Below are 21,898 nucleotides of genomic sequence, written 5' to 3'. Positions count from 1 at the left end.
TTCATAATAGATCACCATATCACCGAAAACAGAGTCGAATCTTCCCAAACCAAACCCAAATCTACCGTTGCTAAAAATGTCTCATCTGCAACAAATCCACCCATATATCCCAAAGTCCATTACAGGTACCAACGTCGTCCTAACCTTCAGTCTCCTCTCTCCACTGCCAGGAACCAATTTCATCCCAACCGACTCCTAAAAATTACAAACCTAAATCTCCCTCCAACCAAACCAGAAATTGTCCTTAGTCCACCTATCAACACACCACTTTACCCCAACAACTCCCTACGTCCGGTTCCTACAAATGATAACATCTTCTTCAATTTTTCTGTCCTTTGAAATATCGAACCATCTGAGTGCACCCATACTCTCCAGTAAGTTGCCGTGGCCGCGCTCTGTGTTCGATCCAAATGCCGCTGCCACTTATTCCTAAAACTACTTTCTCTTCCAAGTTTCTCGACTAGACACTCTCGCCTAATACCTTCCCACTCAATTTTGTGCAGTACATCCAAATCCATTGCAGTCAAACAGCTGTCCACATTACAACTAGATCCGTCCCACCTACCTCGTGCTAGTCATGAAGTATAACTCTACATAAGTCTCTTCTTTAGTAACAATTTATCACCAAGCAGCTCCTCATTCAGTCACAACTCTACGCAAATAGCATCGCCAAGTATTTAATAATATCATGTTTATCAACTGTGAAAGTGCTCAATGCGACTTTTATGTTTAAAGATATGTAAGTGGAAGTACAGCTACATGGTTGCTGCCAATCCACCCCTACGTGCAGGAATGAAATTATAATAAAGAGAAAGAAATCAAAAAGTTGAACTCCAAATCCAGCGTGTACCAAATTAAGAACGAACCGCGCACACTTTCAGCCCCATTGAATTTTACTTTAACACTTACACCCGTCCTATCCAAGTATATTTGTCTGATACTAAAACTCGACTGTAAATTAACAGGCAAAATACATCTCTGAACCACAAAGTTTACAACCAATTAGAACTACTAATTAACTCAAAATACCTATGACATTCGCGCGACGTATTCTACACTACGAAGATTTGATTCGACCTATCATCTCCAACGCCAGTTTCGCCTTAATGTACATTCTAATCAATTTCTATTACTCCATCATCATTCTGGAACGCCACGCACTCAATCCCGCTTTCCTAACCTTTTTAGACTCCGTTCCAAAAACTTTTACGCGAACACCATATTCCCCTTCCTCGTAGCACAAACTGAACACCTACGTTTATTGTGTAGCTCATGTGTACACTCAAACAGAACTCACTCAGAGAATTACATTACACTCTATTATTATACAGATGCCTTCAGTGTCATCGACAGATATATTCGCATAATAAGCCCGTCTCTTAGTCTGTTCCGTTGACTAGTTGTGTACAGAAGTTAGACTGACTTGTAGTCTGGTATTCTACAATTCCCTTTCTTCTTTCTTTTGAAATATCATTCAATAACGACTTGCTAAGAACTGGAAATCAGTAATGATACTGGCTGTGTGACCTAAGCCTGAAAAATGCTCTAAAAGAATTTTGATATTTCCCCCTAATTTCCTGCACAAGTACTATGCTGTGGCTATACCTACAAGTCCCCTCTATCCAGCAACTACAGAAGTGCTTCAATAGTCCATCAATACTAGGTCATGAAATCAACCTCGACGTCTGTCTTACCAGACTTCCCGTCACCCTTCCCTGTGCTTACCAGTATCCAACCGGTCGAGATGGGTAAGGAGTTAGTATTCTGGACTCGCAACGGGCAGAGGTAAAGATAAAATCTCCTTCCCATCATGTTTTTCATAGTTGGGTTGTTGCGAATGTCAGAAAAGGACAGGGTACTTTCCTTAGTCATCTATGTCCCATCCGCGGTCTTGCTCTGTCTCTAATTACCTCATCGCCGACGGGGTATTAAAATCTAAACCTCCTTTTTCCCACACTAGGTTACAGATTTGTTAAAATACTCATAAATTAAAACAAAAGGTTTAATGTACAGATTTTGCAGTTCTTGATGCTAACTGTATAGAGTGATTTTTGTGTGTGCCAGTCATAGATGTACATAAGCAGTGGGGATTTTAGTAAATTTGGAAGAAGACAGTTGGAGCTGGTTTGGGTTTCCTGAGAGAACGATGCTGAACTGATGTGAGGAATTGTTTGAGCTAGGAAAGTTAACGGAAAAAAAGGGATTGAGAGGATCCGCGAGAAGACCACCAGTGACATGGAGAGTAAAAGGAGGCTCTGCTAGGCTGGCCGCGGTAGCAGAGCGGTTCTAGGCGCTTCAGTCCGGAGCCAGGCGGCTGCTGCGGTCGCAGGTTCGAATCCTGTCTCGGGCATGGATGTCTGTGATTCTGTGATGTCCATAGGTTCAAGCTGTTCTAAGTCTAGGGGACTAATGACCTCCGATGTTAAGTCCCATAGTGCCTGGAGCCTTTTTTTTTTAGGATCTGCTAAATCTCGAAGTAACGACCCCGTGCTGCAGAAAGCGCAAATCAGCTTTAAACCTCATATGACGAACCGTGCTAACATTCGAGGTCATCATTTACCGAACTCTAGTACAGCGCGGCTGTGCGAACGGTATGGCTACGGCAAGAGGAATGAACAGTGACGCTACGGGCCATATTCGCGGTAAAGGGAGTGAAAGGGGCACATAACGAAGCATGGAGAGGCACTAACGTACAAGTATGTACGAGGGCTGAAAAATGAGCACAGAAGAAATGTAGGTAATAACCGAAAGTAAAGATAGTCCAGTACGAGAGATATCAGTTCAACACTGGCAGTGATCACCGTCTTGTGAGATCAAGGGTCGAACTCAATGTAAGAAATGAAAGGAATAAACTTATGAAAGGGAAGAGAAGGGTAATCAACATCAAAAACCTGGAAGAACATTCCTCGAAATTCCAAGAAGTCCTCCAAAGCAAGTTCCATGTAACTAAAGATGGTGATTTGGCGTAAATGATTGTTTCAAGTGCACAAGAAGTCGGTGGACTATGCCAAAACAATAGACAGCCAAAGAAATTCAGTGCCAATACTGAAACCCTTTTACAATAGAGGAGAGAAATGAAAATCCAAACCGATCGTGACATGGTAGCGTATTCCGAACTATGTAAGGCAGTGCGAAGATAAATGAAAACTGACATACAGAAATTCACTGAAGACACCTTAGGAGCAAGCTTGGAGAACAAGACAAGTTTAAAGTCAGCCAAACGAAAACTCACAGTCGTTAAAAAGCAGATTATCGCACTCGATGGAAATGACAATCGAATCACTGAAAAGGAGGAAGTTTTGAAGTTCATCAGAGACTTTTATAGCAATTTGTATAGCAACCCAAGGGAAAATTTGAGTGTATCTAAATTAAATGATGTACCTAGTGTTCCAGATATACTCCCATCAGAAGTCAAGTGTGCTCTAGATACCATGAAGAAGGGAACAGTGCCGGGTGATGATGAGCTCAGCGTTGACATCCTCAAACTGGTAGGAGAGGTAACAATAAATCACTTGACAAAAGTATTTACTTCCTGCCTGCACTATGCTTCAGTCCCATTATCGTGGAACAAGGCTAAGATTATATTGATACACAAGAAAGGAAGTATTCACAATATTAAAAACTACCGTCCTATCAGTTTGCTCTCAATTTTGTACAAAATTTTCACAAAGATCTTGTTAAACCGAATTAGTTCCATCCTAGACTTAGCCCAACCTATAGAACAAGCAGGATTCCGAAGCAATTTTAGCACTATTGACCACATTCTGACCGTTAGTGAAGTGATAAGCAGAGCGAATGAATACCAACTGCCTCTCTGCATTCTCTTTGTTGACTTTGAAAAGGCATTTGACTCCGTTAGCCATGTAGCTGTCCTCAAAGCTTTGGGTGAGCAAGGAGTGGGAGCAGCATACATTGAAGTGCTCAGGAAAACCTACGAGAATTCTTCAGCTTATGTTAACATCGGCGAATCAACTCAAGAATTACGCATCATGAGGGGTGTCAAGCAAGGCGATCCCATCTCCCCAAAACTGTTCTCTGCTGTATTGGAAATGGCTATGTCAAAGTTGAGGTGGGAAGGTAAGGGAATTAGAATTAATGGAAGAAGGCTTACCAACTTGAGATTTGCTGATGATATTGCCTTACTGGCCAAAGACTTCGCAGAGCTCCAAAACTTAGTTACAGATCTTGCATCGGAATGTCAGCTGGTTGGCTTGAGCATGAACCTTTCCAAAACAAAAGTAATGTCCAACAAATGGGTCCCAGCTGGAGATGTGAAGGTCAAGGACAGTCTGCTAGAAGAGGTCAGTGAATATGTCTACCTTGGCCAGATTATAAATATGAAGGGAGACATAAGGCCAGAAATCTATCGACGCATCAAGCTTGGCTGGCAAGCATTTGGGAAGAATTCAAAAGTGTTCAGATCAAAAATGCCAGTAAATTTGAAGAGAGCAGTATTTGATCAATGCATTCTTCCTGTGATGACGTATGGCTGCGAGACATGGACACTGAACTCATTTACAAAAGGGAAACTTAGGACAGCACAGAGAGCCATGGAGAGATCAATACTGGGCTATATAAGAAAGGACAGGAAAAGGGAAGATGACATCCGGTCTGTGACGAAGGTTAATGACATCTTAGAGACAGTAGGTTCCTTGAAATGGCAGTGGGCTGGCCACGTCGCAAGAAGAAAAGACAACAGATGGACGAAGCTAGTACTGGAGTGGAGTCCGAGGGAGCACCGGAGGCCTAGAGGAAGACCACCAGACAGATGGGACAAAGACATCAAGAAGATCGCTGGTAACACCTGGCAGAGAACTGCACAAGACCGTCCCACTAGGAGAAGACTGCTGAAAGCCTACCTGAATCCACGACTCGAAGAGGCCACATCATTTAATGATTGAATTGGCTGATGATGATGGTGATGATGATGAGAGATATTCGCCGTTACAAGCAAATACGGAAAAAATGGCGCTGAGCACTATGGGACTAACATCTGTGGTCATCAGTCCCCTAGAACTTAGAACTACTTAAACCTAACTAACCTAAGGACATCACACACATCCATGCCCGAGGCAGGCCTCGAACCTGCGACCGTAGCGGTCACGCAGTTCCAGACTGAAGCGCCTAGAGGCGCATGGCTACACCGGCTGGCAAATAGGAAAAAGGAGCATGACTAATAACAGAAGAATGCGTAGCAAAGCAACAGACACATGACACGGAATGCATAAATAATAGGATAAGCCAAAGGACAAAAAAATAAACAAAATACCAAAATCTGCTTCCAACAGTGGAAAAGCCCAAACATAACAAATAATAGCTTGTGAACCAATGAAACTTAAAGGGAAAACATTTAAAAAATGACAAAACTTTTAAATGATTTAAGAAATCTGCGTCTTGTATCATTTTTTATTGCAATAAAATCAGACAATTAGAGTGATGAAGTTTAGTGTTTAATTTTTAAATTGAAAAAATTATTTTTTTTTAATTTTTAAAAATGTATAAAATTTTTAATCTTTTAAAAGTTTGCTTTTTAATTGCTCTGGTGGCTTTCTTTTTGTAGACTGCGTGCATTCCGAGTGGCAACTTTGGGAGAAGAGGCATTCTCCCAAGCCACGCTTGAGGTGGGGATTCTTTGCAGCCATAGTTTGGGATGTTATGACGGTCCACCTATGGCAGATGTTTGCCTCCTTGTTATTTAGGCAAGGACATGAAGTTCAATTACTGCTAGGTAGCTATTTTTTAATGACTTCATATGATTTTCGTGGTATTAAACGGAGGCGCCAAAGAAAGTGGTATAGGCATGCGTAATCAAATACAGAGGTTAATAGTGTGTTGTACCAAACTGTCTTCGGGTTGACAATCACAACGACAACAGTTTCTTGCTTTAGACTATATGTTGAAAGAAAGTAAGGGCGAGAGAGCTACGACACCTCTATCTGGTTGTCACGGAAGCTGGCGTCGGTGGTGGCGGCGGTGACGGCTGCGGTGGTGGGCGTCGCCGACGTGGCCCCCATGGAGGAGTTGACCCAGCCGCCATCGGCCTCGGACTGCGAAGATGGTGGCAGAGGTGTGGTGGAGGCGACGGGGCGTTCCTCTGGGTAGGAGTGCTCTGCCGAGCGCCGGAAGCGACGCGAGATGGTGTTGCTGCGCTCCTGGCACTCTGAAAAAGAAATAAGTTGGAAAGAGATAAAATGCATATTGAAAGCACATTCACTTGCCATCTCTGTTCCCCATTCGCCAACTATTAAACATCTGACGAATGGTCCGGCTGCTAAGCTCTTAACACATCATCTGCTACAACGACATTGACCAGTGTTGTAACGGGACCATATCCTCAGACACATCAGATATCATTCCACATTTTTATTGACACGCATTTAAATAATCTTTGGAATATGAATCAATATTAGAATTTGCCCCTGGACTAAGTGTATCTATGAGTTCTACATCTACATATATACTCCGCTAGACATCAAACGGTGTGTGGCGGAGAGCAAAGTCATATTTCCCCCTCTGTTCCACTCGAGGATCGCGCGAGGGAGAAACGAATGTCTGAACTCCTCAGTGCGAGCTCTTATTTCCCTTATCTTTGAATGGTGATCAATACGTGACTTTAAAGTTGGTGGTAATAATATATGCTGTATATCCTCGGCGAAGATCGGATTTCGGAATTTTGTGAGCAGCCCCTTCCGTTTTAGCGCGTCGGCTATCTGCAAGTGTGTCCCACTTCCAACTTTCTATGAGATTTGTAACGCTCTCACGATGGCTAAATGTCCAGTCACGAATCTTGCCGCTCTTCTTTGGACCTGTGATACTACTTTCCTGTACTCTACAGCATCATCGGAAAATAGTCTAATCCCATTGTCAATGTCACCAACCCGATCGTTTATGTAAATCGTAAAAAGCAACAGACCTATTACGCTGCCCTGGGACACACCTGAAGTTACGTATGTTTCTGTTGAAGTCACCCCGTTCAGGACGACATACTGCTCTCTGTCTGGTAGAAAACTTTCTATCCAACTGCATATGTCATCGGATAGACCATAAGCGTGCACTTTTTGGAGCAAGCGACAGTGAGGAACTGAGTCGAACGCCTTTCGAAAGTCAAGGAATATGGCATCAACCTGGGAGCCGGTATCTAGAGCCTGTTGTATATCTTGCACAATGAGGGCCAACTGTGTCTCCTAAAAACATGCTGGTTTCTGCAGATGAGCTTCTCAGAGTTTAGAAAGGTCATTATGACTGAACACAAAATATGTTCAAAAATGGTTCAAATGGCTCTGAGCACTATGGGACTTAACATCTCAGGTCATCAGTCCCCTAGAACGTAGAACTACTTAAACCTAACTAACCTAAGGACATCACACACATCCATGCCCGATGCAGGATTCAAACCTGCGACCGTAGTGGTCGCGCGGTTGCAGACTGAAGCGCCTAGAACCGCTCGGCCACCAGCGGCCGGCCAAAATATGTTCCATGATGCTACAACAAATAGACGTCAGCGAAATTGGCCGGTAATTATGTGCATCCAATTATCTACCCTTTTTATTGATTTCTATGACCTGGGCCTTCTTCCAGTCCCGTGAAACTTTCCGCTGTTCCAATGATCTCTGATAGATGACGGATAAGAATGGTGCTATATTTGTAGCATAGTCAACATATAATCTTACGGGGATACCGTCTGGGCCAGATGCCTCTTATACACTAAACACTATGTCAGCCATCCTTGTGTTTGTTCGATAGTTGAAAGGGGGAATGGTGCTGCATGTCCTCTACCGTAAACGAGTTTTTGAAAGCTAGGTTTAGAATTTCGGCCTTCTGCTTATCACCATCAGTTACATTACCCGTACTGTCAGCAAGAGAAGGTATTGAACTATTTGTAGCGTTCACAGATTTTAAGTACGACCAAAGTTTTTTGGGGTTATTTTTAGAATCTGCAGATAAAATACTGCTTTCAAGTACGTTAAAAGGATCTATCATTGATCTTTTGACAGCGGCATTCATTTCGCATAATTTCTGTTTGTCAGCGGGGCAGCAACTACGTTCAAAACGACTGTGCAAAATTCTGTGCTTTCTCAGCAACTTCCGAATATGTTTGTTGTACCAAGGTGGATCCTTTCCCTCCCGTATATTTTAGCTACGCACATACTTCTCTACCACATGGTGGACAATTCCTTTAAACCTAAGATGCTAATTATCTTTGTGTCCCGCGGTGAATGCTTCGAGCTGACTATTAAGATATTCATTAACGACTCTTTTGTTTGCTTTCCCAAACAAGAAAAGTCTATGCTATTTCTTTGGTTTTTCTGCAGCTTCCACTGACATAGAAGCCACAACGACATTATGGTCGCTGATAGCTTCTAGATTAACTTCCTGAAAATGATCAGGTCTGTTTGCTGCCAAGATATCTAATATGTTCCCATCTCGAGTTGGTTTTCTAACCAATTACTCAAGGATGTGTTTTGAAAGTGCTCCTGGAATAGCTTCACACGAGTCTTTGCTTCTGCCCACTGTGATAAGCGTGTAATTTTCTCAGTCAGTGGATGCCAGATTAAAGTCTTCATCTATGACTAATGGATAAAATGTGTGAATTTCTGATTTAACAAACTGCTGAGGTCATCGGTCCCTAGACTTACACACTACTTAAACTAACTTATGCTAAGGACAAAACACACACCCATGCCCGAGGGAGGACTCGAACTTCCGGCGGGAGGGGCCGTGCAGTCAGTGACATGACGCCTCTAACCGGGCGGCCACTCACAGCGGAAACTAATAGATAATTTGGATATTTATTCCCTATTTCCTCAAAATTTTCCCTGAAACATTCTACGACGTTTGTTGCGGATGGTGGTGCTCTATAAAAACGTCCTAATATAATGGTCAATCCTTGTCTGATTGATAGCTTAATCCAGACTATTTCACAGTCCATCTCAACTGCATTGAAACAGCTTTTAACTGCAAGGAACACACCACTTCCCATAGCATCAGTCCTATCCTTCCTAAACATTGACCAATCCGAGTTCAAAATTTCACTGCTATTTATGTCTGGTTTCAACCAGCTTTCGGTACCTAATATTCGCATTACTACTGTTTATTTCGGAGAGTAACTCGGGGATCTTGCTACAGACACTTCGACAATTTACTAACATGAGATTTAGCATATTTAAATCCTTTGGAATGACCTGTTTAGGTGAAATAACAATTTCATTCTTTGGTTCAGAAAGTACAGTGCAATATGCAATCGTTCAGAAAAATATTGTGCTCGTCAGATTGTCAAGTGGGAAAAACAAGCTTTGCTTCTTTGCATCTTTGCGGTGGTGTTCATGTGTTCAGAGTGAGACAGGTCGGTGGAGTCACCATGCAAAAGGGACGGCAAGCGTGGCAGTCCAAGGGTGGTGACAGTGGCAGAGGTGTAGAAGAGAGAGACAGCCCGGAGAAGCATCATTTAATAACGTGCCATCACGGTCGTGAGTGTGTGTGCACAACTGACAGAGATTAACAGTTGTAAAAATTTACGCCGAGAGTGCAAGAAGGCTGTGTGTAAGACAAGTGAACAGTAGGCACAGCACTGTATTCATTTCATTGTTCGTTGAAGTATTTAACGTGATTTACCAACGTAGTTCAATCAGTACTAGTTCTGTATATTAACAGCTGCTGTGGGGAATGTGAGCGCTTAATAACAATTCGTACCTCAAAAGGGAATACAATTCTGGATTTCTCATATAATATAACCATTTACGCACGAATATCGAGAGAAAATTTACAGTGAGGTCACCGTGAAGGTAGCGCACACTCAACCACCGGAAAACAATTCACTTCGAGCATAGGGGACTTTGAACATGAGAACAATGGAATTTAGTGTTCAAGAAAAGACACTGCCCGTTGCAGATTCTCGGACTAATATTAAACAGTCAGACTGCAACAAAGGAAGTGACGAGATGCGTTCAATAAATAATGCTACACTTTTTTTCTGTAGGAAAGGTGGTTCTATCCAGGATATCGAAACACCATATTATTTCCCAATCTTTGGCCTACAAAACACTGTTTTTTGATATAATCTCCGTTCAGTGCCACGACCTTACGTAACCTTAATGGAAGACTGTGTGTGCCACTCTATTGGTCGACGTCAGAGCCAACGTGTTGCTGCATCAATTCCCTCCCACCATCCACGTACTGCTTCCCGCAGAGCGCTTCCTCTATTGGAGGCAAGAAATGGAACTCATAACGTGCGAGATCCGAGCTGTAGGGTAGACGAAGAAGAACAGTCCAGTGATGTTTCGTGAGCTCCTCTCGGGTACACAGACATGTGTGAGGTGCTGCGTTGTTATGGAGAGGGAGAAATTCGTTTGCACTTTTGTGACGACGAACACTGACGTTAATTCTTCAGTTTCATGAGGGCAGCACAATGCATTTTGCAGCTGATCGTTGCACCATGGGGAAAGATATCAACAGAAATGGAGCGCTGTCACATCTCTTCCGAAGTTCATTATTCGGAAGAGACGTCATGTGGCGCCTCTCCATGCATTGCCGTTTTGTTTGCGATTCGAAGTGATCCATGTTTCATCAACAGTGAACTTATTGATAAAAATTGGTGCGATCAGCGCCGTATCGTTCAAACAACTACGCACAGACGGTTCTTCGTTGCTCTTTACGGTCTTCCGTTAGGCGGCGAGGAAACTAGCGGGGCCACCTTTCAGTACTCCAACTCGTGGACAAGTGTGTCAGCGCTACCAACAGAGATGTCCAGTTGTGTAGCGAGGTGTTGAATGTGATCCCTCGATAACCTCGAATGAGAGTCTCCGCACGTTCCAACACTGAAAGAGCCGCAGCCGTGTGCGACCGTCCAGCAGGCGGGAGGGCGGACAAGTTTGCGGGACCTTGCAGCAATGACGACAGCCGCCTCGCGCAGATACTGACCTTGCTTTTGTTCACTGCCACGTCTCTGTAGACATTTTTCAAGTACCGGCGAATATCTACGATGGTCTGGTTCTCCGGAAAAAGTAACTCAGAGACAGCTCTGTGTTTGGAACGCACCTCTGTTACACACGCGATTTTGATGCCAATGTATAGCGCCACCACCAATCGGAACTTCATGAAACTATACGGCGGAAATGAATACCCCTAGCTGCATACAGGCGTTGATATAAGTCAACGTGGCCGGTTGAAAATGTGTGCCCCGAACGGGACTCGAACCCGGGATCTGCTGCTTACATGGCAGACGCTCTATCCATACTAGCCACAGAGGATAGTGCGACCGCAGGGATTTATATTTGGCTGTCCTCCTGTGAGGCCCACATTCCCAACTTATTGTCGCGCACTATATTCATAGTGCCCCTGCCCATTAAACTCATTACTCGCGGCTTTTTTGCCGATTCCCGTAATATTCGGACACTGTTTGTGCATCCACACACAAGAAGATGGTAATATGGCCGGTGAACCTTAACTATATATATATATATATATATATATATATATATATATATATATATATATATATATATCAGTATAAATTTGAAAACTGAATAAATCACGGAATAGTGTAGATAGAGGGGTACAAAGACATGCTTGGAATGACATGGGGTTTTATTAGAACCAAAAAAATACAAACGTTCAAAAAATGTCCGACAGATGGCGCTTCATCTGATCAGAATAGCAATAATTAGCATAATAAAGTAAGACAAATCAAAGATGATGTTCTTTGCAGGAGTCCACCAATATGTCCACCATCATTCCTCAACAATAGCTGTAGTCGTGGAATAATGTTGTGAACAGCACTGTAAAGCAAGTACGGAGTTATGGTGAGGCATTGGCGTCGGATGTTGTCTTTCAGCATCCCTAGAGATGTCGGTCGATGACGATACACTTGCGACTTCAGGTAACCCCAAAGCCAATAATCGCATGGACTGAGGTATGGGGACCTGGGAGGCCAAGCATGACGAAAGTGGCGGCTGAGCACACGATCACCACCAAACGACGCGCGCAAGAGATCTTTCACGCGTCTAGCAATAGTTTGTTTTTTTGTTTGTTCTAATAAAACCCCATGTCATTCCAAGCATGGGTGTCAATTTTTACCTCTCTATCTATATTATTCCGTGGTTTATTAAGTTTTCAAATTTATACTTACTTTTTGATCACCCGGTATATATGAGAATGGTATCTGTTCTTTCAGACATGTCCGAAACAACAGATACCATCTTCATATCTATTTGTTACTAGTACAGTTAAGTTAAGCTATACTTTCAGCGGTAGAATAAAACCACCAATTTTATTCAGGTTCTGTTATTCATGACTTTCAGTTCCTACTTCACAGTAAGTAAAATCAATCTACAATCGTAACACGGTCCCTGACTTCAGCCGTCGCACGGACGCCAAAATGGAAAATATTGAAATAAACGATATCGGAATTGAAAAACAACTGCTATCACTTAGTAGCGGAAAAGCATCCGGACCAGACGAGATACCCTTAAGATTCTACAGTGATTATGCTAAAGAACTTGCCCCCTTTCTATCAGCAATTTATCGTAGATCGCTGGAAGAACGTAAAGTACCTAGCGACTGGAAGAAAGCGCAGGTCGTTCCCATTTTCAAGAAGGGTCATAAATCAGATGCGAATAATTATAGGCCTATTTCGCTTACGTCAATCTGTTGTAGAATAATGGAACATGTTTTGTGTTCTCGTATTATGACGTTCTTAGATAATACAAATCTCCTTCATCATAACCAACATGGATTCCGCAAACAGAGATCATGTGAAACTCAGCTCGCCCTATTTGCCCAAGAAATTCACAGTGCCGTAGACACTGGCGAGCAGATTGATGCCGTATTCCTGGACTTCAGGAAGGCATTTGATACGGTTCCGCACTTACGTTTAGTGAAAAAAATACGAGCTTACGGAATATCGGACCAGGTTTGTGATTGGATTCAGGATTTCCTAGAAGAAACAACACAACATGTCATTCTTAACGGTTCAAAATCTGCAGATGTAGAGGTAATTTCGGGAGTACCGCAGGGAAGCGTGATAGGACCTTTATTGTTTACAATATACATAAATGACTTAGTTGACAACATCGGTAGCTCCGTGAGGCTATTTGCAGATGACACGGTTGTCTACAAGAAAGTAGCAACATCAGAAGACTCGTACGTACTCCAGGAGGACCTGCAGAGGATTAATGCATGGTGCGACAGCTGGCAGCTTTCCCTAAACGTAGATAAATGTAATATAATGCGCATACATAGGGGCAGAAATCCATTCCAGTACGATTATGCCATAGGTGGTAAATCATTGGAAGCGGTAACGACCGTAAAATACTTAGGAGTTACTATCCGGAGCGATCTGAAGTGGAATGATCACATAAAACAAATAGTGGGAAAAGCAGGCGCCAGGTTGAGATTCATAGGAAGAATTCTAAGAAAATGTGACTCATCGACGAAAGAAGTAGCTTACAAAACGCTTGTTCGTCCGATTCTTGAGTATTGCTCATCAGTATGGGACCCTTACCAGGTTGGATTAAGAGAAGAGATAGACATGATCCAGCGAAAAGCAGCGCGATTCGTCATGGGGACATTTAGTCAGCGCGAGAGCGTTACGGAGATGCTGAACAAGCTCCAGTGGCGGACACTTCAAGAAAGGCGTTACGCAATACGGAGAGGTTTATTATCGAAATTACGAGAGAGCACATTCCGGGAAGAGATGGGCAACATATTACTACCGCCCACATATATCTCGCGTAATGATCACAACGAAAAGATCCGAGAAATTAGAGCAAATACGGAGACTTACAAGCAGTCGTTCTTTCCACGCACAATTCGTGAATGGAACAGGGAAGGGGGGATCAGATAGTGGTACAATAAGTACCCTCCGCCACACACCGTAAGGTGGCTCGCGGAGTATAGATGTAGATGTAGAATCTACCTATTTTTAATATCGATCTTTTGTGAATTCACCTATTAGTTTGTAGCAGCAACAAGAGATGTGCATCTGCATCTGGATCTGCAATACGGCAGACACCTTAGACGGGGGGAGGAAGAGGATGAGGATGATGATGATGAGGAGGAGGAGGAGGAGGAAATTAGCATTTAACGTCCAGTCGACAACAAGGTCATTAGGGATGGAGCACAAGCCCGGATTATGGAAGAATGGGGTAGGTAATCAGTCGTAGCGATTTAGAGTAATCACAGAAACCTATATCAGGACAGCCGGACGCGTGTCTGAACCGTCGTTTCCCGAATGCGAATCCAGTTTCCTAACCGCTGCACCATGTCGCTCGGCATTTACTGGGTGTAGATTAGGAAGCTTCTTCTGTTGCCGCCGCCATTACTCCACCTTTCCTTCTCCGGTTGCGAATGATGCGCGGGTAAAAGGACTATCTATATGAGCTGGAACTTGTCTGATTTGGTTCTCATGGTCATATCTCCAGCCGTACGTGGGAAGAACTGTTATGTTGCCTAATTCTTCATGGAACTTACTCTCTGTGACAGCAGGGCTACTGAGAATTCGCATAAGCGGGAAGAGGCGCGCCGCGAGCAGGTGGCACTCACCGGGGCAGCAGTCGGACCAGGCGAGCAGCTGCACGCTGGGCAGCGCGCTGCACTTGAGCAGGCCGCCCTGGCGGTCGGGCAGCACGAACACGTCCCGCGTGATGTCCTCGATGGCGTCCCCATTGTCGCACAGCACCCGTGCCAGCGACGCCTGCCGGATCTGCGTCAGCTGCTCCGGCTTGAAGACGCCCGGGTTCTCGTAGAAGAATCTGTGCACCACACGTCAAGTGAGCAACCGGTGTCGGCAATGGCTAGTTTATGCGAGGTGCTATACGGTCCTGCACTGGCGAACATGGAAAGTATTACACCACTGGCACCTTGATCGAAACTTACCCAGCTATATATACGAGGAGCGTTCAGAAAGTAAGCTCCGATCGGTCGCGAAATGGAAACGACTATGAAAATCCGATAAAGCTTTGCACAGATGTGTTGGGTAGTGTCCCTAGTATAACCCCAGTTAGCATCACGTCGCTCTTCTCATTTCTGAGATCGCAGTGAGTGCGTAAAGATGTCTAGAAAATAGTGTCTGCCGCCAAGTACGAGGGCCTGGTGAGAAATTTCGCCTGAAGCTATGCAGTTAACATTACATAACTGTCGTGCTGTTTCTTCTTCAAGACAATTCTCAGCCGCATTCTGCAGGGGCAATGAAGATGCTCCTGCATCGTTTTCAAATGGAAATGTGAGATTACCCACAATACAGTCCGCAATTGTCTCCCCCTGAGTTTCATCTCTGGTCACATGAACCGCTGTCTTTGAAGACAACATTTTGACACAGACAATGAGGTGTAGGCCAGCGTGGAGAATTGGCGGAAAGCACTGGCGGCTGCCTTCTATGATGAGGCTATTGAAAAGTTGGTACAACGCTATGACAAATGTCTAAGTCAGAACGGCGACTACGTAGAGAAGTAGCTGAAAGGTGTAGCTAATTGTTACAAGTAAAACATTTCTGATGTTCACTGTGGTTTCAATTTGGCAATCAATCGGAGCTTACTTTCTGAACAGGCCTCGTATATTGGCCACGACATCTTGGTGGATGATTGTTGCAGTGTCTGTGTGTTTATGGGTTGCATTTTTTTATATGACTTGTCAAGCCAATGGCAGCACGGCATCTCTTGCCGCAATTGTATCTGGCTGCTGAGGCAGGAGCAGTGGAAGCATTGCGAAGCTTTTTCTGCCTTAATCTGTCTAACAAGCCTTCATCATGCTTCGACATTCCAGATGATATCTCTCATCACGCCACTCTGGTCTCATGCTAGCCCGTGCCTCCCATCTGTTTGTGTCGATTCCAAAGCTCTCCATATCTCGTTTACAGGAGTCCTTGTATCTCAATACAGGACGTCCTACAGGTCTTTTGGCTATAGAGATCACTCCAAGCATCACCTCACGTGGTAATCTGTCAGGATCCATACGGTGGACATGTCCCAGCCAGGGGAGTCATCTATGCTTCAAGATAGCTGAAATACTATTGCAGTTAGTTTTAGATAGCACTGATTCGTTGGTCACTCGGTCCTTCCACGTTACTCCGAGGATGGATCTCAGGCACCGCATGTGGATAGCATTAAGGCGACGTTCTTGTTTGGCTGATACTCCATTATTTCCATATATGTGGGACAGTTTATTGAAATTCCGTCTTTATGCAACCTGGACGAAATTTTCACTCTGCAACGGAGTGTGCGCTGATACGAAACTTCCTGGTAGATTGAAACTGTGTGCCGGACCGATACTCGAACTCGGGACCCCGGGGCAAGTGCTCTACCATCTGAGCTACCCAAGCACGACTCACGACCCGTCCTCACAATTTTACTTCCGTCAGTACCTCGTCTCCTACCTTCCAAACTTCGCAGAAGCTCTCCTACAATGCTGCAGAACTAGCACAGCTGGAAGAAAGGATATTGCGGAGACGTGGCTTGCCACAGCCTGGGTGATGTTTCCAGAATGAAATTTTAAATCTGCAGTGGAGTCTGCGCTGATTTAAAACGTGCTGGCAGATAAAAAGATAGGTGCACTTGCCCGTGAAAGGCAACGTCCCGAATTCGAGTCTTGGCGCGGCACATAGTTGTAATCTGCCAGGAAATTTTTATGTAACCCATTTTTAGTACATAAAAAAACTGTTATTGCAGATGCTGTTTAACCCATTCTTGGCTTACTTGCCGCTTCGAATCCGGGCAAAATCCCGATCTTTCAAAAATGGCTCTGACCACTATGGGACTCAACTTCTGAGGTCATTAGTCCCCTAGAACTTAGAACTAGTCAAACCTAACTAACCTAAGGACATCACACACATCCATTCCCGAGGCAGGATTCGAACCTGCGACCGTAGCGGTGTCGCGGTTCCAGACCGCAGCGCCTAGAACCCCACGGCCATTTCGGCCGGCCCAGATCTTTCGCCGGCCGCGGTGGCCGAGCGGTTCCAGGCGCTTCGGTCCAGAACCGCGCGACTGCTACGGTCGCTGGTTCGAACGCTGCCTCGGGAATGGATGTGTGTGATGTGCTTAGGTTAGTTAGGTTTAAGTAGTTCTAAGTTCTAGGGGACTTATGAGCTCAGATGTTAAGTCCCATAGTGCTCAGAGCCATTTGAATCATTTTGAACCCGATCTGTCGACGAAATCTCCTATCGTACTCGTCACGAACAAGCGACTGCCATGACTGTTGTTGTGGTGACTTTTCACAGCTCATAAACGGCTTGCGACTGGTCATGGAACGGTATCACTATGTTATGCTGCCAGAGACGGTCGCCATATCTACACTGGTGATGTCAGCGCTCTCGTAGGAACGTAAGAAATGCAACGCATTTCTCTGTGTGGTACAAGCTTTAAGAAGTCGCTTCCACGCACTACTGAGATTATAGCTGCTATCCCGGCTCAAGCTGTTCTCGCACATTCTAATTCTTATGTCTTCTTAACAACAGAGTCCAGTATATAGGAGCGTGAGACAAGATTTCAGTTTCATCAAACATCATTCTCTATTTATTTGTGAGACTGTGCTTAGCAGCTACTGATTTCTCATGCTCTCGATTTTTAATGTGGCTTTGGTGTTCTTCGCAGCGGTCAAAAGCGGTACGAATAGACTGACGGATGAAGTTGCTACCACATTTACAAGAAAACTTGTACATTCCGGAAATCCTCAGGCCGATGCTATCGTTAACTGTGCGCTGCATCCGCTGTATCTTCTCGGCGGTCGGAAAATAGGTCTTATGCCTCTTCTTTCCCGAACCCCGCCTCTTTTCCTAAAGGTAGCATCGCAGAAAGGAAGAAGCACAATACTTAGATTTCCACGTAATCACTCAACGTTTTCGAGTTTTCATTTCTTGGAGAGCGCTAACTTTTATATCTCGAACCTTACTGTCATTCTTTCGGAAAGCGTACTTCAGATGATTAATCTCGAAATTCAGGTGATTGACAATCAGTTGTAACTTTATAAACTAATGGATTTAAAACAGATGTCTTCTGGACTGTGTGGTGAAAACTTTAGGTGTAGAGGTATAAACCAATGTGATGTCTTCTGGACTGTGTGGTGAAAACGTTAGGTGTAGAGGTATAAATCAAAGTGTTTTGGTTTCGGCATAGAGAGTGGCCGAGCCACCCATCCGGTTGTCATTGACTGAAAGCTTCTACAACTGACATCTTCTATTCTCTCTCTGTGTAGACATTACACAGAGTTTTCGGATGCATGGTAGTCATATGATCGATAGACTCCTCCTTACCTTCGGCTCCATGTGCCCACACCATAAATGTTTTTGCCAACATATCGATAAAATGAAGATGGGAGAAATGGAGCCAAATGGAAAGCACCTCCTTGAAACGCTTGATAATCTACAGTGAGCAATCGTAGCCCGTCTATGGATGTAAATGGTCACCACAACGTCAGTCACGGCAGTCAGTTGTTTCTGATCAAGACCGTGGAGGACTGAGCCGAATGCTCGAGATTTTAGCCAGGTGTGACGCGACAAGTAAACCGAGAATGTATTACACAACTCTGTTGTCGCGAGAAAATTCGATCTTGTAACTGACGAATGTCACGACTACATCACCGGTGTTGGGCGCACCTTTCGTTACCGTAACTTTCCATATGGAGGTCGCAACGCAGTACGCCTAGAAGACCTCTCGCTATCTTTCGGACTTGGAGAAAGATCGATTCATTAGAATTGGGGGACAAGTGGGCACCTTACCGACAGCGCAGACTGAGAGGTGACGAGGTGGACTAAGGGCAGCACTATGGTAAGAAGAGACAGACGGATCCTTTTAGAGTGACTAACGTCAAGAAGGTTGTGGGACTGTTCGACTGCAGCTGAAATCCGGACACGTGGTAACGGCGTAGTGTCTCCAAGAATCGTTAAAAACAGATTACTGTACCCCGGGTTGAGTTCTTGAATTTCCATACGTCGTTTGCCGCTGACACCATATCACAGATAGCAAAGGTTTCACGGTGTACGAACAGAGTCAATTTCAACATTGTATAGGATATCTTGGTGTTCAGTGACGAGTCTCGCTTCTGTTTGTGGGTGTCCGATCGAAGCCAACGAGTAGGCTACGTCATAAAATCTTACTAGAGGCAGCGATTTCCGAGATCCACCATATACACGGCAACATGAATGAGTAGGGTCCAGTCAAGGTACGAAAAACACAATCACACCATCACACAGCCACCTCTGGCCTAAACTTCATCCTACACACATTGAGAGTTAAATAGCTACTGGTCCGCTGGTGCACGCAGTTCCTTGCGTTATTTGAAAGAGACAAAATCGCGATTCGTTGAATCACACTGCTCGGCTCCAATCGACTCCTGTCCGGACTCTGTCTTGTTTAGCCCATTGAAGATCTGCAGCTCTATGGGCTACTGTAAGCCTTTTGCGAGGTACCCAACTCCTCGTGTCCGTTTCATGCAGTTCCTTTCGCAATTTTCAACCGGATATTGGTTCAGATAGACCTTCATTTATTGAAAGTAGCAATACCATTCTGTCCGCTCCCTGTCGGTTAGAAAATTCTTTCCAGTACTGTTCTTAATCTTCTTTCGCAGCTGGAAGGGTGGTACACCATTCTTTGTAGACATGTTGAACAGTCCACCTTTATACGTAAACAAACAGAGCAGTTTCCTTCAAGGTGTGATCATACATACGTCCAAACACGATAGCTGCTATCTGGAATTCTGTCTCGTCTACTAGTCGGTTCGTCCTACTTCGCTGATTACACGTAATCGGTTCTTTGTATGCGAACCATTTCAATGCGGTGACTGAAGGTCAGCCTTGGAGATTAGCAGGTATATACCATATTGTCAGGTGAACTTATTTTTGATACAACTGATTTCTTTCATTCGAGTTTATGATCACAAAAAATCGTCATCAGATTATAGACTAAACTCCATAATGACTAGATATCTTTAAAACACATGAAACCTTATGTTATGGTAATGTGATTAAGCGATAGTGGCATCTTCAATATATATAATCGAAATTGCGACTCTATCACTTTGGTTCAGTAATATTAGGATATAATAAGGTTTCATCAGTTTAAATCAGATCCTAAGTTGTTGATTATGAACCGAAATTGATAGTCTGACGCCAGGTTCTTGTGAGAGTAGACTGGAATTAAAGAAACAAATTCTATACTTCCTGCACCACTGTTTTCACTCGCTATTACCAAAAATCTTGTTTTACTTTTGATAGATCAGAGGCATAAAAGGACACGATGCTACATCTAAAAAGAAATCCGATGATATAACAGGAAACGTTACTGGACTCTTGATATTGTTGGTGATGGGCCGCAACCTGTACTGGAATGCCCATGTGTCTGCAACGCCCTTGATATGCGTGTGTTCCACCACGGCTGTATCGGAATACCACTGCTCCAGAAGGTTGGAGCCTGTACGGCGATACTGGCTTTGTCTACGTAATTTCGTAGTTGTGGGCTGCTCATGTTCCAGCAATTCTTCAGGTGGCTGAACATTCCATCTGGTTGGTTGGTTGGTTTAGTGGCGGGAGAAGGGACCAAACTACGAGGTCATCAGTCCCATTCCATCTGGAGAAATGCTAAAGAAAATCTCACCTCAAGGTCTAACAGCTGCACGATCTCATATGAGTTTCTGCGATTTAATGTTAATTAATTTAACTATCATTTCACCTTAATAGCTATAGAAGGCTCTTAATATTGCTGTTCTCACGTCACAAGGTATTTGACGGCACAAGTAAACAACAAATAACCCATTATCTATCCACAATTCCAAGTACTGATTATACAGTTTGACTATTGTCTTGCTGATATGACGCGACATCTGATTTTCACTGCACTGTCTTTTTTTTAATATATAGGTATTCGACTTCTCAGTACACTTTACTACTATTTACACAATTAATCTCTTCCTCCTTGTTTCTGATGTCCTGCTCATTAAAAATCTGCACCACATCGTACAGGAATTAAGTGAGCACTCACCTGTCGCCGTCACGAAGGCGCCGGAACTGTTCGACAAGCAGACAGCGGAACGTGGGGCCCACCTTGGCGCCCTCAGACAGGTCCTCCAGGATGCCACCCACCCACACGTCGATGTTACCTGTGGACAGACAGGTCAGGATTTTAGATCGCGACCAGTAGTCAACAGGAAGCGAATGGAACTGTTATCAAGTTGTGCAATAAATATCCCGTTGGTATACTCCAGTTGCGCTGCGTTTCCCCTGAAACTTCCTAGAGCATTAAAGCTTTGTGATGGACCGGGGCTCTATCCTGGAACACTGACTTTCGCGGGAAATGTTCTTAACGACTAGGCTGCCCAGACGCGTCTCGCGAGCTGCCCTCACAAATTCACTTCTGGCACTACCTCTATCCTACTTTCCAGACTTGTATATTTTCACTGTCTCTCTGTACGATTTACTCTTTTTGTTTTTCTTGCTTCCGGCTCACAGTAACACGTGGACAACTTCTGCAATTTGTAAACGGTCATATAGGCCGCGATATGTCGCAGTGCTCAGTCTAGCACAGAAACGGTGGATTTTGTGGGTTTTACACTTCAGTTATGGTGACTGCGACGGCGGCGCAGCATATGGTGCTTGCGTCATCAGCAAGGGTGCTCGTTGTTGAGCTGGTCTTGCTGGGGTATCAAGTTCCATGGACTGAGTCCAGCAATTGGACAAGATCACGACGACTTCAGCACATTTATTAATTACTGTATACAATATGTCTGGGGAAAATCATGCACACAGTCTCGAAGATACCAAAGACAGGTGTATGTAAGAACGACAGCACATTCAGTTTAACAGCTTTTGAACCCAAGTAACTGACAATATAAATATTCAGATGAATGCAAATGGAAAATGAGTACCTATTAGTTAGCAATCAGTTCGGCTTTGGGAAAATTAAAAGCACCAGAGATA

The 21,898-nt window shown here is 44.1% G+C and overlaps 1 protein-coding gene across 1 annotated transcript in view; it reads right to left on the bottom strand.

Moving 5' to 3' along the window:
* The window catches only part of LOC126480678 (peroxidasin), a 221,510-nt gene that overhangs the window by 12,435 nt on the left and 187,177 nt on the right, over nt 1-21,898 (bottom strand). Inside the window, exons 18-20 of the mRNA XM_050103902.1 lie at nt 20,964-21,081; nt 14,539-14,747; nt 5,931-6,160 (exon numbers count right to left, since the gene is read on the bottom strand). Coding sequence (XP_049959859.1) covers nt 5,931-6,160; nt 14,539-14,747; nt 20,964-21,081 — 557 coding nt within the window. The remainder of the gene's footprint in view (nt 1-5,930; nt 6,161-14,538; nt 14,748-20,963; nt 21,082-21,898) is intronic.

Source organism: Schistocerca serialis, chromosome 5, assembly GCF_023864345.2.
Source record: "Schistocerca serialis cubense isolate TAMUIC-IGC-003099 chromosome 5, iqSchSeri2.2, whole genome shotgun sequence".
Lineage (NCBI taxonomy): Eukaryota > Metazoa > Arthropoda > Insecta > Orthoptera > Acrididae > Schistocerca > Schistocerca serialis.
The sequence above is the reverse complement of the archived record's forward strand: the minus strand, read 5'-3'. Positions and strand labels throughout refer to the sequence as shown.